The sequence below is a fragment of the Staurois parvus genome, unplaced genomic scaffold (genome assembly GCF_062004578.1).
Source record: "Staurois parvus isolate SC_StPar_1 unplaced genomic scaffold, SC_StPar_1.0 ptg000096l, whole genome shotgun sequence".
Lineage (NCBI taxonomy): Eukaryota > Metazoa > Chordata > Amphibia > Anura > Ranidae > Staurois > Staurois parvus.
In genome coordinates this window covers 5,585,797-5,604,211 of record NW_028317892.1, presented here as the reverse complement: position 1 = coordinate 5,604,211, position 18,415 = coordinate 5,585,797, and the positions used below count along the sequence as shown (strand labels likewise).

At 42.7% G+C, this 18,415-nt stretch overlaps 1 protein-coding gene across 1 annotated transcript in view; it reads left to right on the top strand.

The window, feature by feature from the left end:
• The first annotated feature begins 643 nt into the window (after positions 1 to 643).
• The window catches only part of LOC149467970 (uncharacterized), a 37,066-nt gene continuing 19,294 nt past the window's right edge, over positions 644 to 18,415 (top strand). The window contains exon 1 of the mRNA XM_089670864.1: positions 644 to 2,286. Coding sequence (XP_089526990.1) covers positions 754 to 2,286 — 1,533 coding nt within the window. The 5' untranslated portion in view covers positions 644 to 753. The remainder of the gene's footprint in view (positions 2,287 to 18,415) is intronic.

Genomic DNA, 18,415 nt, shown 5'->3' with positions numbered 1-18,415 from the left:
GATTTTGTGTTTCAAATGTTAACATACCCGGGATGTTTACTAGACTCTTGTTCAGACAGATTTCAGTGAGTTATTCCTAAAAATTACAGACCTACAATAAAATAAGAACATATTTCCATGCAAAAAAATGTCCCACTTTGAGCACAGAAATACTGACATAATCAGACCGCTAGGGAGGCTACAGTAACACAGCGCCGTAAAGCAAAAAATGGCCTGGTCAGGAGGGGGGTAAATCCTCTGGACGGCACGTGGTTAATAAAGGATTGCCATCTTCATGAGGCACACATGGGTGGTGCAGGGGCGGACTGACCATTTGAGCACTTGGGCACTGCCCGAGGGCCCGGGGTCAGTAGGGGGCCCCATGAGATGCCCCTGGTACCTTTTTCATAGGCTTTTTTGAGATTGGGCAAGGACACAGGGGTCCCATGATCCCCTATTGCCCGGGGGCCCCATGAGTTGTCAGCCCGCCCCTGGGGTGGTGTGTATGTCACCTCCTCTATGGCAGTCTATGGCATCGCTTTCCTCCCCGGTGTATGAGTGTCCTGCCTGTGTACATGACTATGACACTTACCATCCACAGAGGGCACTGCTCCGCTCCCTCCGGCTCTATGACTACCACTCCCAGCTCTGGCTCTCGCTGTCGGAAGTATTGGAGGATGTGTGGGCGGGGCCGTGTTGTGGTCCGTACACATGGTACCCCTGGATGTAGTCCTGTGTAGGGAGAACAGGTGGAGTACATAGAAGGCGGGAGGGATGTCTTTCCTCAGGGAGATGGGGCTAGCTGCTGCTCTTCTGGCTGCTACCGGAGGAGCGGCAATTGCTACATGGAACTACATCAGTGCCAAGAGAAGAAAGGAAGCTGGACGGGAATGGAAGCCACCACAGGAGGGGCCCCAGAGGACAGAGGAACCGTCTATAGTGCCTCATTCCGGCCAGGACTCTATGAGCAGACACTGTGTACAAGGAGTGGAGCTAAGCGACTCAGAGAAACAACAGGGAGGGCAGGGCACCGTGTCACTGCCAGAGCATGAGAGAGCTGGATACCCTGTGCAGAACATAGCACGGCCAGAGGGGGCAGCACTGCAGGTGGAAGGAGAGAGGTCAGTACAGGAGGATAGGGAATTAGCAGAGCAGGTGGAAGGAGAGAGTGCATACAAAGTGCATGAGGATAGGAGATCACAGCTAGGGGGATCAGCATTGCAAGTGGAAAGGGAGAGTGCAGACACAGAGCAGCATAGGGGATCACAGCCAGGGGGATCAGCATTGCAGGTGGAAAGAGAGAGTGCATGCACAGAGCAGCATAGGGGATCACAGCCAGGGGGATCAGCATTGCTGGTGGAAAGGGAAAGTGTATGCACAGAACAGGATAGGGGATCACAGCCAGGGGGATCAGCATTGCTGGTGGAAAGGGAAAGTGTATGCACAGAACAGGATAGGGGATCACAGCCAGGGGGATCAGCATTGCTGGTGGAAAGGGAAAGTGTATGCACAGAACAGGATAGGGGATCACAGCCAGGGGGATCAGCATTGCTGGTGGAAAGGGAAAGTGTATGCACAGAACAGGATAGGGGATCACAGCCAGGGGGATCAGCATTGCAGGTGGAAAGGGAGAGTGCAGGCACAGAACAGGATAGGGGATCGGCATTGCAAGTGGAAGGAGAGACAGAAGGGAATGCATACACAGTACAGGAAGATAGGGGAGCAGAGCAAGAAACATCAGCAGTGCAGGTGGAAGGAGAGAGAGAAGGTAGTGCATACACCGTACAAGAGGACAGGAGATCGCAGACTGATAGAGCTGCATACACCGTGCAGGTGGAAGAAGAGAGGGCAGACAGCACAAACATGGTGCAGGAAGACAGAAGATTACCACCAGAGAGATCAGCAGTGCAGGTGGAAAGAGGGATAGCGGGAAGTGCATATACAGTGCAGGTGGAAGGAGAGAGAGCACCTAGTACATACACAGTGCAGGTAGATAGGAAGGCAGACAGTACACACATGATACAGGAAGACAGAAGAACACAGCCAGAGGGATCAGCATTGCAGGTGAAAGGACAGTTAGTGGGAAGTACACACAAAGTGCAAGAAGGAGACAGAGCAGTCACTACATATGTAACACAGGTAGAGAGATCGCAGCAGGGGAGATCAGCAGTGCAGGTGGAAGAAGAGAAAGAAGGGAGTCCATACTCAGTACAAGAAGATAGGTCAGAGCTACAGACATCACCTATGGAGCCCCCTATCATAAAGGAGCTCAGTGACAGCAATATTTGTACAGAAGTACAACCTCAGGTAAGAACCCTCTGTGATAAACAGCTGTTGCTTCCTTCCTGTTTTATGCCCTTAGTTTTAAACGCTTGTGTTGATTGCTTTTACAAGTGAATCAAACTTGCAGGCCACTGACATGCCAAAGAAAATATTGTTGTCCATAGATTATTCTTAGTGGCCTTTCTGTCGAGCGAGAATGGCCATAAATTGATTGAAATTCATTCCATCCTTGCTGAACGAACCACATTTTGATCATCTATGGCCAGGCTTATAAAGATGGAGGTAAATCAGTTCCTTACAGTTTAGACAGAAATCTTGTGCCTAAAGTGGACCCTTTAACCACTTGCCCACCACCCTATAGTACAAATACTGCTACAGTGTGGCAGGGCTGCACAAAATCACGTGTATATATACGTGATTCGCATTTCTGGGTAGGGGGCGCTGCAGCTACGGATGTCAATCACAGAGATTCCCCACTGGCACCCGGCGATCATCTAGTAATACTGACAAGGGAGAGACCTGTGTATAAACAACACACACAGCAGAGAAATACACAGCAGCATGTTTCCCTAGTAAAACACAGCACATTATGTAAACAGCACATAACCAATAAATCCAAGTGAGTGTCGCGCTCCACTGACAATGATACTCAAAATATAGAATGTATAAGGTGTATGAACATACATATGTCAGGGAAAATTATGTCGAATGAAATATAATAAAATAAATTAAAATTAAATAAAATATTAGTCCAACATTAATTGAAAAGTGACAGTGCAAATGTCTTTAGGTAATCAATGATTCTAATATATCTTCCAGCGATGTAAGACGAGGTAAATATCGTGCGGTCCACCAATCTTAAACTGTGTGCACCTTCACCAGTTATGCTCTCACCTGGCATATATGACCAAACTGTTAAGTGAGGTCATAAAGGCTTGTGTCCCTTTAATTGGACTCAGAGATGAACAGATGGATATATCCATAATCCCTGGATGGATGGATGGACGGATGGACTTTTCCCAGTAGGGGGTCTCGCCGCTTCCCAGGGACCTTTTCCTGGAGATGGATGGAGTTATCCCTCTTCCCACTAGAGGTTCTCTTCACTTCCTTAGGATTTTTACTCCATATGTATAGGTGCCATGTAATGTAAGAATAGGATATAGTGCCTTATCTTCTTTTTTAAAATATGCATTAAACAAGTATAGTACGCTCACATAGATAAGTCAAAATCGCTTTTGTGTGTAAAATAAAGGATCCTCAATGTTTTTTACAAGCTCCAACATACTTGCTGTGTGTTGCCTTTAAGCGTTGTGATGTCAGAGCCCCTCCCCTATGTGGTACACCACCGGGTCACGTGGCTTCATCAGGGGGAAATAATCATTTCCATCCATCCATACACCTTCAGGAAAAGGTCCCTGGGAAGCGGCGAGACCCTCTACTGGGAAAAGGGAAAAGTCCATCCAGGGATTAGGGATATATCCATCTGTTCATCTGAGTCCAATTAAAGGGACCAAGCCTTTATTTATTTATTACAGGTACTTATATAGCGCCGTCAATTTACGCAGCGCTTTACATATGTATGACCTCACTTAACGTTTTGGTCATATATGCCAGGTGACAGCATAACTGGTGAAGGTGCACACAGTTTAAGATTGGTGGACTGCACAATATTTACCTCGTCTTACATCACTGGAAGATATATTAGAATCACGGATTACTTAAAGAAATTTGCACGGTCACTTTTCAATTGATGTTGGACTAATATTTTATTTAATTTTTATTTATTTTATTATATTTCATTCAATATAATTTTCCCTCACATGTATGTTCATACACCTTATACATTCTATATTTTGAGTATCATTGTCAGTGGAACGCGACACTCATTAAGTTTTATTTACTGTGACACACTAGTATGAGTGTGTATAGTGTAGGCAACCCACACATTTTAAATCACTTGGATTATATTTTATCAATTATTTAATAATTGCTTTCACATAATCACATATTTATATATTCTATTGATTTTGTGTATACACCATAATAGCTCACAAGATTTCACATTTTATTATACACACAATTAACCCTTTGATCGCCCCAGATAGATTTTTTTTACTGGATATGTTTTATAGCAAAAAGTAAAAAATATATTTTTTTTTATCAAAATTGTTGGTCTTTTTCTTTTGATAGCGCCAAAAATAAAAATGCAGGGGTGATCAAATACCACCAAAAGAAAGCTCTATTTGTGGGGAAAAAAAGGAAATATAATTTATGTACAGCATTGCATGACTGCACAATTGTCAGTTAAATTAACACAGTGCCGTATCGCAAAAAATGGCCTGGTCAGGAAGGGGAGTACTAGGCTGTGACAGCATGCGGAAAGTGCTGCCAATAACTGTCAATAGTGTTTACATCGCGATCAGCTGTGATTGGACAAAGTTGATCACGTGGTAAAGGGTTGCTGTGATTGACCCTTTACCGTAATCTGTGAAGAGCTGTGTCTGATGGACACAGCAATCACAGGGTGTGCCAGGTGCGCTCCACAGTGGGTGTGCGGTCATATGATGCCCTCCTAGAACTGATGACCACACTGTAGCTGTCATTCGGCTATAGCACAGTCAGCAAGTGGTTAAGTGCAGCCAGCCTGTAATGTTGCTTCAAGCACTGGATCCAGCTCTAGCCTCTCACCTTGACACATACTGCAACACATTATGTTAGCCACACAGGGCTATACAGATCCAGGCCCTCTGACTCAATTATTGGTCTGCGGAACTTCTTTGCAAGAGGCATCTTGAGAGAATGTCCTTTGATGATGAAAGCCTTTTTGATGACTTTTTAGAACAAGTAAGTCACTGGAGGTACCTTCAAACCCCAGAAAAAGAAGACAAACGCTCCTGTGGGTGACCCATCACCTTCTGGGACAAAAAAGTTACTTTAATTTCTCTAGTGGTCCAAATTCATCCTTGTTTTTCTCCAAACTCACCAAGTCCGGGAACAAGCCGTCTTGATAATGAGGATTTGCCCCACTTGTCTTAATGGAGGGATATCTGTTGGCCATCTAGTCTCAAGACATCCGACATTTGGGTCCAGAGTGTCATATCTAGAGGTTACAAACTAGGGTTTCTGTCTCTGCCTCCACCTGCTTCATTCTCTCAGATTTGCCATCCTGCTCACAAAAGCATGCAGATCTATACACTACTCTCCAGTGGCTCCTCTCTTAAGGTATCATTGCCCTTGTCCTAAACAAGGGAGTATTCCAAGGGTTCTACTCAAACCTCTTCGCTGTCCCTAAGACAGAAAGAGGACCTTCTGGCTTCTATGGACATCTAGGATGCCTACCTACACATTACTGTTTCATCAACACTAGTTGCAGTTTGCTGTGGGCATGCAGCATTAACAAATTGTTGCCCTTCTTATTGGACTATCCACAGCACCTCTGGTCTATACCAAGGTGCTATCACTTGTCTTAGCTGTGCTTCGCTGTCAGGATGTCCACACAGTGGAATATCTATAGACAGTTTACTGCTAAAGGTCCAGATCCTGACAGGCAATATCCAGCGGACCGTGCCAATTCTGTGGAAATTCAGATGGGTTAAAAACAGAGGGTTTTGTTTACACACATTTGCAAGTACATGCATAAGCCACAGTACTGCATCAAGGGTCCTCTGTATACTGTGGACCTAACTCTAAATTTTCAACAGTCTCCATAGTAAGAGCACATATATCAATGGATAGGTTAAGGTATAGCTGGGCGTCACATGTGTCCCTGTACCTTTTAAGGAGGGATGGGCTCCTCCAGGCACACCTGCCCTTAACCTATCCATTGACACGGGACTGTGGCTTATACATGTAGTTGCAAATGTGTGGAAACAAAACCCTCTGTTTTTAACGCAAACTGTTAGTCAGGGCCAAGTTGGTTGTTTTGCAGGCTGGCTGGTAAGTGCTGCTGGGAAATCCTTTGTTTGAAATTCAGATGGGTCCTCAATCTCCAGAAATCGACTCTGGATCCAACTGATTGCTTGGAGTATCTGCGCCGAGTTTTGGATATGGCCCTATCCAGGGTCTTCCTTGCCCACGGCAAACTACTGTCCCTTTGCTCACATGTTCCAACCCTTCGGTCCAAGAGCCACCCCTCTATTCGCTTTTGCATGAGGGTTCTGGGTCTGATGGTAGCTTCATTCAAGGCAGTACTGGAATGGAAATGGAGTCCGGGAAATCCTTTCTCCCAGTCCTGGATACCCTCTTGATATACGTTTCCTGGAGGAGCCATCAACATTCTGGAACTCGGTGCAGTTTGCCCCTTCAACGCTGGACTCCTTGAATGTGAGGTTAAGCAAGCAAAATCTAGTTGGATAATGCCACAGTAGTGGCTTACATTAACTATCAGAGAGGCAACAGAAGTTGTGCAGCTCAATGACAAGAAAATCTCATTCTAGCTTGGGCACTGGCTTTGGTGAGCTGTCCTAGCTGTTGACGGACAGGGGCCTATCGCATTCAAACATCCTTACACTTCTGAAGGCTACGAGATCAACTTCTCACAAAGTCTACTATTGTATCTGGAAACATTTGCATACTGTTAATCTAGAAAGGTCCTTCCTAGGAAGTACTCCGTAGAACAAATCTTGTCTTTCCTTCAGTCAAGTCTGGATCAACATTTGCCTTAAGCACCATCAAAGAGCAGATCTCAGCCTTTGCTATCCTTTTTTAAAGACTGCTTATTTCTCACTCCTTAGTGAAGGCTTTAGTCTGGGCTGTCGCTTTTATTACTACCCCCTTTAGGCTCCCCAGTAACATGATAGGATCTCAAACGGGTTCTTTTAGCACTTCAGAGGCTGCCCTTAAAACCCCTTTTAGGGGTATTCCCTTATCCAAACCCACTGAGGAGGTTACCTTCCTCAATGCTATCACCTGTAAGAGGCAGATCTTAGAGTTCGTGGCTTCCTAGTGATACACAAACATAAACATCCAAAATGTGATTCATGCTCTGTACCACTCCAACACACATCAACACTGGTGACTGTAATGTGCTTCAAGTATGTGGTCCACAATGGGATGCATCCAAAAGATCCTGTAGTGCCCCGATTTCCCACTGCACCACCGGATATGTTTGACCCTGTGTATTTACAAGTGAGTCAAAAAGAGCGATCCTGGTTTCAATGTCACTCAGTTTTCTTGTTAAGTCTCCATGCAGCTAAGTGGTGTCTCCTTATTGCCCCTTGGTATATCTCCACAGTATATCCACAAGGTACAAAAAAAAGAGGAGGGAAGGAGAATTTCACATAGCGAAAATATAGCTTTATTCATTGGAAGGATTGAAAATATTGCGCTTACATGTTAAAACCATTAGCAAACGCTTTTTAAAATCAGGGAGCACGGTTTCCAATATGGCCACTGTGCGTTCCAAGTAGGGGATATGGCGTCACCCAGAAGTCCTGCCCTACACATTTCAAGAAGCATCGTCCTGAGAAAACATCCTCAGGGTGTCGCTTTTTTTATGATGAAACGTAGAGAAACTTCTGGGTGATGTTATATGCGCTACTTGAAGCGCACTGCGGCCATATTGGAAGTGTGGGTAGGAAAGCCAAAGTGGATAGTGTCACAGGAAAACCTTTGTAACATGCTGCTCTCACCCCCATGAAAATGTCACATGTAGTTTAAATAGCTTTCATGAGCCCAATAAGAGTGTCCACTAGCCTAGTTAGGATTGTGTGAGTGTGATGGGGAAAAAAAACCTAAATCCTAAAAATGAGGCTGAAGATAAATTAATCCAAGAGTACAATATACATCTAATCAATGATTAAAACATGCAGACAGTGAAAAGGCAATATGGATATAATATCTACAGGTGGGTAGCCCAGATTAAAAACAGTCCAAAAGCTGCTATAACTAAGAGGGTGTTGCTGAGCTGTGTGGGCTGGTGCTGCAAAGCTGTGTAAAACATAAAAGGAGAGGGAAAGTGTGGCATGCATACAAGAGATTAATGGACATAATAAAATCAGTGGTTGCACTCACATATAACTGTGGTATATAGAGGCTTGTCTGCTGGTTTAGAGGGTAGGTCCAGAGTCAATGTAAGAGTTATCCTAGATCTCCGCCTTGGCCACTGGCTAGGGAAAGCATGGGCTGACCCTGCCAGCAGAAATGGATGGAGCTCTTGTAGGGTCTGGAGTCCAAGAGCCAAAAGCCTCCTGCTGTCACCACTGTGTACCCTAATATACAGGGATCGCGTTTTGAGGCAATCCTGCTACCTGCTGAGTATAAAGGCTGGCTCGGGGGGGTGGATCCATAGAAGCTTGTGCAGCTCTCTCGGGATGGAAGAGAGATGGACACAAACATTGGGCATTGACAGGAAGTGCAGAACTGTCAGGAGCAGTCTTTGTATTAAACTCTTTTATGCATGCTACACTATGTGTGCGCTCCTCTCTCTCCTTTGATATTTCCTATGGTTTCAAAAAGTGGTTATTGATAGTTTTAACTTGTAAATGCAATATTTTTATTCCTTCCATTGAATAAAGCAACAGTTTTTTTTTTTTTTTTTTATGTGGGGTTCCTCTTCCCTCTCCTTTTTTTGTATTTGGTGGATATACTGAGACACCATTGAGCTGGATGAAAGCTTTACAAGATAAATGAGTAGCACGGGAACCAAGATCTTTCTGGAGTGCTTTTTAACTCCCTTGCTAATACGAGGTAAAATATATCGGGTGAGTGAAGTTTGAAATCGGGGCACTACGGGATTTTTTGGATGCATCCCATTGTGGAGTACATACCTGAAGTACATTACAGTCACCAGTGTTGATGTGTGTTGGAGTGGCACAGAGCATGAATCACATTTTGAATATTTATGTTTGTGTTAACAAAACTATATGTAAAGCAGGGATATGTAAATCATAATGCCCAACTCCAGGGACATGCAGTTCCGGGCGTTGGGCAGGTAGTTTGTTTTGCATTTAGCCCTGCTGCCACCTGTCAGGTGGAAGCATTTGGGCGGCAGTGCTGCCACCCGATTGCTTCCACACAGCCCACAGTGCCAGCCTTTCCCCCATGCCCACTATATGTCCCGGGCTCCGCTTGCCCATCTGCAGGCCCAGGACTGGTTCAGTGGGTACCGGCAGGATGTGGTATAGGGGAGGGAGGACACATCTGCTCCCCTTCCCTTCTTGTCCTGACCCGGAAGTGATGTGACATCACTTCCGGGTCCCTGTTTGACAGATTCCTGGTTTTAGAGGCCGGGAAAGAATGTAATGTGGAGCGATGTGTACTGTATTACATTCAGGGGAGCGCAGGGGAGATATCCAGGGTCTTTTAAAAAGAGAACCTGTCACCATAAAATCATCAAAATCTTATCAAGTTAAGTTAAAAAAAAAATTTTTTTTTGTTAAATGGAAGTTACACCCAAGCATATAACCCCCCAATTTTCCCCCACCCCCACATATGTACGCACAAACATAAAATCACGTGCTGGGGCACCTACACAGGAAAACTTAGATTGCGATACGCATGTTACATATCGCCTCGCACGCCAGAATGAGTGCAATAATTCTAGTACCAGAGGAACTTGACTGGCCTGTACAGAGTCCTGAACATAACCTGATAGAACACTTTTGGGATGAATTAGAACGGAAACTGTGAAATCAGGTACTGTTGTTGGACAAAAAGGCCTGGCTCACAGTCTATGGGAATGGTCAAACATTCCCATAGACACATTCCTAAACATTGTGGACAGCCTTCCCAGAAGAGTTGAAGCTGTTATAGCTGCAAAGGGTGGACCAACTCAATATTGAACCCTACGGACTAAGACTGGGATGCCATTAAAGTTCATGTGCGTGTAAAGGCAGGCGTACTAATACTTTTGGCTATATAGTGTGTTTATTTAGGAATTTAGACAGCGCTGCTCCCTTCATTTGTGAGCACAGCCAAGAACTGCACAGGTAGCTGGATTTACATGATTGTAATATTCCTGAGCTATCGGCTCAGTCCAGGAAGTAGATAATGATCCTGGAAATGCCTGAACAAAGATGGCATCTTCCTTCTGGAGAGCAAAGCATTGCAACTAGTACTGGGATATCTGTAAAGGGTAATATATACATTTATACATTATTTAGCATGTCTTATGTTGACATGAGATATGCTAAAATGTGAATATATTCCTCTCCCCCTTAACCCAATATGTTTCACTGTTTTATTCTAATCAAGCCTTTTTTATACCTGTTTTACCATCTTTCTGCATCCAGCCTTGTGTACACGGATGGGTGGTTTTACTAAAGAATAAAAAGTAGGCTTTGTTTTTCCTATTCACAAGGTACAGCCTATTTGTTTTTACTGTTGCAGCCAGTTAGCAGGGGTGACTCATTATAGACTGTCAGGGCTGCAATTAAGTCTTAATCAGGCCTTTTGTTTAAAGGCTAAGTCCATCATGTATGCCATTTTACACGTTACACCCATGTTTAGGGTGGAACATAGTGCCAAGCTGCTCCCTCCCAACCTTCAAACTGCACCCCCCCCTTTCAGGATCATGCGTTTCTTTTCACTGGCGGCTCCTGTCACTTTTCATTTTAGTTAGTTGCATGGGTTTTTACTGTTTTCTGGGGCTCTTATAGAGTGAATTTCCCTCACTTAAGCAAGCCATACATTGTCTTCTTCCGTTCAGGCAGAAAGCCGAATGACAAAAAAAACTGTTTTCTCCATCCACACAAGCAAGATGAATAAAGGAATCCGCTCGCAAGGACCCACAGCAGGTGATCAAGAAAAGTTTTCCAGCTTGTCTGTTTGACAGACATCTGACCACACTGCTCCTCAAACCCTGCACAGAATTTAATGGGAACAAGTGCTATATGCAATGGACCCCCTGGGTTTTTTATTTCTGTAGGACTTCTTTAACCAATACACGCCCGGCCAATAGCCAAAAGGCGGACGGAAAAATGTATTGGATTTCCGGGTGGACGCCAAATGGCATCCTCCTGCACACTTTTCGCGCTTGCAGAGCCGCGCAGCGGGGCGATCTGTCAACAGCCGTGTACCTCGGACACGGCCGATGACAGATCTGAGTATCGGCCCCGTTGCCGGTACCATGTGACCAATCACAGCAGGTCACATGACAGTTGTATACAATGGATGGCTTCATTCATGCCATCCATTGTATACTAGTGTCTAGCTGTGAATGGTCACAGATAATCACATGCACATGTCATGTGATTAGCTGTGGCCAAAGCACACAAAAAAAAAAAACCCTGAATGAATCGATGTCATTCAGGTAAATGCTGTCCCTGATCACCGCCATGCCAGTTATATGAAGATGCTGTACTGCACTGGTGACAGTATGTAAAAAAAAAAAAAAAAAAAAATAGTGAAAATAATTTTTTGCATTTTTTTCATTTTCCAAAAAATTATGACAAAAAAATGCAACTTCAGAAAACTCGCCATGCCTCTTATGAAGTACGTCGGACTGTCTACTCTGCAAAAAAGGGTCATTTGGGGGATATCTGTACTATTCTGACATTCTTGGACCTCAAGAAATTAGATTGGCTGTAAGTACTTCAGGATTGATCAATATTCAGATATATACCATAGTTTGTGAACTCTATAACTTTCCTACAAACTAAAAAATACATCCTAATTTGGGTTATTTTCACCAAAGACATGTAGCAGAATACATCTCGGCCTAAATTTATGAAGAACAATTATTTATTTGCAAACTTTTATAACAGAAACAGAAAAACGTGGGGGTTTTTTTCAAAATTTTTGGTCTTTTTTTGATAATTTAGCAAAAAATAAAATCCCCGGCGGTGATTAAATACCATCAAAAGAAAGCTCTAGTTGTGTGAAGCAAATGATAAAATTTTAGTTTGGGTACAATGTTGTATGACCGCGCAATTGCCATTCAAAGTGTGGGAGCGCTAAAACCTGCAAAAATGGCCTGGGCAGGAACGAGTAAAATTGCCCGGTATTCAAATGGTTAACCAGCTCTGGAAGGTTTTATCCCTTTCATGACCAGGCCAGTACAATTTAGCACTGCGCTACTTTAACTGGCAATTGCTCAGTTATGCAACTCAAAATGAAATTTATATCATTTTTTAACACAAATAGAGCTTTCCTTTGGTGGTATTTGATCACCACTGGGTTTTTGTATTTTTTGTTATATAAATGAATAAAGACCAAACATTTTGAAAAAAAAAAAAATCCAATAAAAAAAAATAAAAATTTAATTTCTTCATACATTTAGGCCAAAATGTATTCTGCTACATGTCTTTGGTAAAAAAAAATCCCCAATAAGTGCACAGTGATTGATTTGTGTGAAAGTTTCAGTAAACTCTGGTATATATACTAGAATTGTATTTTTTTTTTTCTACTTGTATTGGTGGTGATCAGCGACTTATAGTGGAACTGTGATAGTGTGGCAAACCATCTGACACTATAAAAAGGAGGCTGCAAGGAGCAGACACAATGTCTATATGGTTTTACTGGTACCACATACCTTTATATAAGACACTGAAATAAACCAAAGACCCTACCAGTTAGAACATTTGACACTATCTGATGCTGGCTGGGAGGTACACTAACTGACATCAGTGACACTAATACAGTGATCAGTGATAATACTATACACTGCCACGCTTTGAACCTGGAAGACACTGCAGACGTACAAGTATGTGCGAGTGGGCAGTCAGCAAGTGGTTAAATCCACCACAATGGACCTGGCTGCAGTAAATTGGCCCCGTCTGTTTTGTTAAATAACTGCACTAGTACAGTTTTCACAAGGGTTTGTTCACCCCATCTGCACTGAGATGTAGATCAATGCAGGGTCAACACAGAGGCAAGTACCCTGTTCACATCATACAGTGCATGTGCATTGCCTAAAAATGTAGCATATATGCATTTTTACACAGTCCAACTCGGTGCACTGTGTGTCAATTCACCTCTGCAATGCAAAGATTTAATGAAGTGTCATTTGTGAAAAATGAAAGAAATAAACAACACATCACTAAGCAACTTATTCACTCCCTTGTCATATCACGCCTCGACTATTGTAACTCCCTCATTGGCCTACCTCATCGCAGGCTATCCCCTCTTCAGTCTATCATGAACGCTGCTGCCAGACTCATCCACCTTACTAACCGTTCCGTATCCGCCTCCTCTCTCTGCCAATCCCTCCACTGGCTTCCCATTGCCCAACAGATAAAATTCAAAACACTAACAATGACATATAAAGCCGTCCACAATACTGCCCCAACTTACATAACCGATCTTATCTCTAAATATCACCCAAACTGTACACTCCACTCCTCGCAAGACCTCCTACTCTCTAGCTCCCTTGTCTCCTCCTCTCATGCTCATCTCCAGGACTTCTCAAGGGTGTCACCCATCCTCTGGAACTCCCTACCCCAATCTATCAGTCTATCGCCTACTCTATTTTAGACAATCACTGAAAACCTATCTCTTCAGGGAAGCCTATCCCGCCCTCTGCTAATACTGGAATCCTCTACTTTTCCAACCACTTCATCCCCCACAGTTATTACCTATTGTACCACTAGCCCCTCCCTCTTAGACTGTAAGCTCAAAGGATCAGGGCCCTCCTAACCCTCTTGTATTGAACTGTATTGTTGCTGCATTGTCTCCCGTTATATTGTAAAGTGCTGAGCAAACCGTTGGCGCTATATAAATCCTGTATAATAATAATCACGCTGCCCCTTTACAACGTACACCAGTACACACACTTTTTATCTTGTTGGCTGTTAGGACCAAGCCCTGTTTATATTTAGCAATTTCATTATCATGCTACCATAAAGCTGGGTGCACGCAGTCTGAATATGGTCCGGTTCATCAGGAACTGGCTGACATTCGGACCGTGTGTACAGCTGTCCTTCTGACAGAAGTCGGTCTAAGGATCAGTCTTTGTTGAAGGCACATGCTGGAAAAACCATCATCAGATCAGCACTCGCAGCCAATGGAAGGAGGAGGCACAACGGGAAAGATTGTTGCATTAACATCAGTACAGCAATCTGTGTTTTTTTTTTTTTTCTCCGTTCAGCCCACTGGGTTGAACAGGAAAAATCTGAATGTGTGTACCAGGTTTAACTCTCTGACAAGATAAACCCACTTCAGTGCTTACAGTAAACTGTTGTGTATTTTCAGTGAAAACATCTTTTCTATTAACTGTGAAGTACATAAAAGGAACTTCTTATGCTCCATTTTGATTTGCTTGCTATTATTTTGATTTGATTTTGATATACTTGTTTTTAGTAATGTTTCAAATACAAATTTGCAGATTTTCCTTCTAATAGCTGCACTCATACCCAATCAAGGGATTATTCATCATAGCTAGTTGCATCTAGAGTAAAGCTTTCCACAATTGACAGGGTTTATTTATTTATTTATTTATTTCAGGTACTTCTATAGCGCCGTCAATTTACGCAGTGCCTTACATATATATTGTACATTCACATCAGTCCCTAACCCTCAAGGGGTGTACAATCTAAGGTCCCTAACTCACATTCATACATACACATACTAGGGACAATTTATACAGGATGCAATTCACCTACCAGCATGTCTTTGGAGTGTGGGAGGAAATCGGAGTACCCAGAGGGAACCCACGCAGGGACAGGAAGAACATGCAAACTCCAGGCAGGTGGTGCCGTGGGTGCGATTCGAACCAACAACGCTAATACTGCCAGGCGGCAGTGCTAACTATTTAGCCACTGTGCTGCCCATTTATCATCTATAGATGAATGGAGCTGTAAAATGGGTGAGATCAGGATAGACCTTGGTGTGTACAGGGAGGTATTCCTGTACATATTCTGACTGACAGGTTCTATATCTGCAAAACATTTTCTTTGCCACATCCGATGGCACACAGAGGTGAGCTCTGTCAACCTGACCCAGGTTGCACATCCATCTTCAGTTCTGTTTACCTCAGTTTACATCAATTTGCACTTCAGATCAGTTTATGGGTCCTTTCACATGGCGCGGACCCGTTTAGTGGATCCACTTGCTGAGCCGGGGATCTCTCCGTTGATCCCCCGCTGAACAAGCGGATAACAGGTCTGTGTCCGCTCCGCTGCAGAGTGGACACAGAGCAGCTCGCTTTCCTCAATGAGCGGTCAGATGAAAACCAACCGCTTGCCTGTTTCCATCTGACCCATTCCGATGGACGGAAGAGGAATTGGATCCCCATCTGTCCCTTTTTTGCGCATCGGATTGGATGTCGGCAGGTGTAAACAGATGTGTCTGTTTACACCTGCTACTCCATAGATGAGAATGAAGATTCTGATCAGGTCCCCCTGGAAAACGGGCAGGCGGACCCGATCGGAACATCCATGTGTTAGAGGCCTGTATCGGTTGAATTCAGTTCAATTTACATCAGTTTATATCAGTTCTGTTCAGTTTACATAAGTCTGCATCAGTTCTGTTCCTTTTCAACAGATCTGGACATTGGCTGTTTCAGACCTGAACTGATACAGATGTAAGCTGACGATCATCCGTTTACATCCATCCACCAATAGACATACGCTGTATGAAAAACTGACAGACGGATCTAGACTAAATGTGAAAGGGACCTAAAATACCAGACCTGAACAGTTACAGATATAAACAGATGATCATCCATTTACATCCTCCCTCCCATAGACACGTATTGTGATTTCAGTCTGGACCCATCTGAAAAACTGACAGATCAAGGGTGGATTTGATTTAAATCAAGATAATTTAAATTGTGATTTAAATTTCTAATGAAAAGGCTCGATTTAAATCATAATTTTTAAAGAGCAACTGTCATCTCTGTCCCGCAGCTGCTCCTTTGACCCGCTGTTGACTCCCCAACAGTCCCATTCACATTAATGGGACGGCTGGTGATGCGGCAGTGACACAACAAGGTGAGGGATAAGCAGCAGCAGGTGGGTGGACGCCCGCTAACAGGCGCTGCCATGATGGATCTAAAATTACAGGTGCTCTTTAAATGTAAGGAATCCAACTCATTCTTGCTGGAATTTAGAATCTTTAATATTTGCAAACCAAATGAAGGTTTCCTTTTTAGAATAATAAGCTGTCAGGTTAGTAAAACAGCGATATTAGAACCGATTTTAGGGTAATAAGGTAATCACACATAGCTGGAGCACTACTCAGATTTTTTCATTTCATGTTTTTTCTCATGGTTACTGTGAAATTGCATAAATGCAGTGCATGTTATCTCAACTTGCAGAGCTTGGATTCATTGAATGAGTTTACCAAAAATTTAAATACTGCAGAATGTACAGCCTCATGCTACATAACTAAGCTCCATTTCATGCTGAATAAACAAAAATTTTTATGTATTTTAAAAAAAAAAACTATCTTTAGATAGATTTTTCCTCCAAAAGCATTTTATGAAAATATGTGATAAAAATCAAAAAAATCCAATTTAAATTAAAAAATAAACTGATTTAAATTTGAAAAAATCCAGTTTTTTTTTTTTTTTTCTTAAATCATCGATTTTTATCTACCCTGGACAGATCCAGACTTGAACGCCTGTGTGAAAGGGTTTAAATCACATTACAAATCGCATCCAATGATTGGCAATGGAACTGTTCTAATCGGTGCACCCCAATTAAAAAAGTAGTTCCTGCACTAATTTTGCTGATATGGGGAGCAACTTGTATAGACATTTGTGCATGAAGTCGCATTGCCTTTCGACTTTGAAGTCGTGCAACTTCAAAGTCGGATTCAGTGTGAACTGTAGTCATTAGATCAAAACATAAACTCACACGTGCCTACTTAGAAGGTGCTGTCATTTAACAGCAGATTGCAGTGATATACCATATGATTACACTGTTCAACAAATTTTTATTTTTTGCCAGTTTTGGAAACAAAAGGATCCATTTCTTAATGAATTTCACATTCTGAGTTCAAATATAACAATGAAATTTGTCAATTGGCTCTAGTTTTTCTGTAAACGGAAAGTTTTCTACTATAGGTGTAATGACTACATAATGCACAATAATTATATAGATAGATGTCTTTCCACAAATATAAAGCAAGTGATATTGACTACATAACAAAGCCTAAATGGCATAATATATTGCATAGGATTACCAAGACAAATTATAGCCATAAGCTAAGTTGAATCATTTTAATACTTAGGATTCTCACTAGTTTTGTCTTCAGTTTGTGTCGGTTTTGCTTCTCTTGGCTTTTCTCTTGTATTCGAGGAAAGGGCTATCTCTTACAACTGCACGTGACTACACGCTTCAGGTTCTTCCTCACTTGACTCAACCACGAAGGATTCTGGTGCTTTAGGAATTGGTAGCCCCTCTCCATGAGGAACTGGACGTATTGCCGATGGAATATTTGGATAGTGCACAGATAACTTTTTCTTCTTATTTAGCCCTTTTACAATTGGAGGCACCATACAAAAGTAACAATTACTAACATGATCTGTTGGCTCTCTCCAAATCATTGGCACAGCGAAAGGCATAGATGCCTTTTTTCCGTTCAACCATTGCTCCAGTGCCGTCCCACAAGAATTGCAGCATATATGTGGTGCCCAGCTCGTGTCCTGGTCTCCTATCTTGCAGCCAAAATACAAGTTGTAGGCTTTCTTAATCATTCCTGTTATCCTCCTTTTTTGTGAGATAAAAGTTATTTCACCGCAGATATAGCAGAAATTATCTGCTTTATTCACACAAGTTCGAGGCATTACTGAGTAGCCTATATAAGCATAAAACGAAATGTAAAGACGCTGTCGAACTACAATCAGCTACAGATACTGCAGCTTTTATGCAGTGAAGTCATGCAATTAAAGGCTAATATTGCATCATCTCAGTATACATGCAATTTTCTATTGGTCACCAGTATCAATTGCGCAATATGCAGCTGAAGTTGCATCATAATTTTGAATGGCTTACGTCATTAGATGGGTGAATATATCATGGAAACTAGAGCCAATCAACATTTTTTAGGGCCATTTTCGTTTTCAGCACCCCAAAATTATGTAAGATTAGCTAATTTTATGCCCAAAACTTTTTACCTGTTGAACAGTGTTATGGGACTGTAAAGGATATTTTTTAAATAAAATAATAAACATGTTATACTTACGCTGTGCAATACTATTGCACAGAGTGATTTAGTATAACATGGCCTTGCCTCCAATTTTGGCTCCTCCTCTTGTATGTGTGCCCCCATA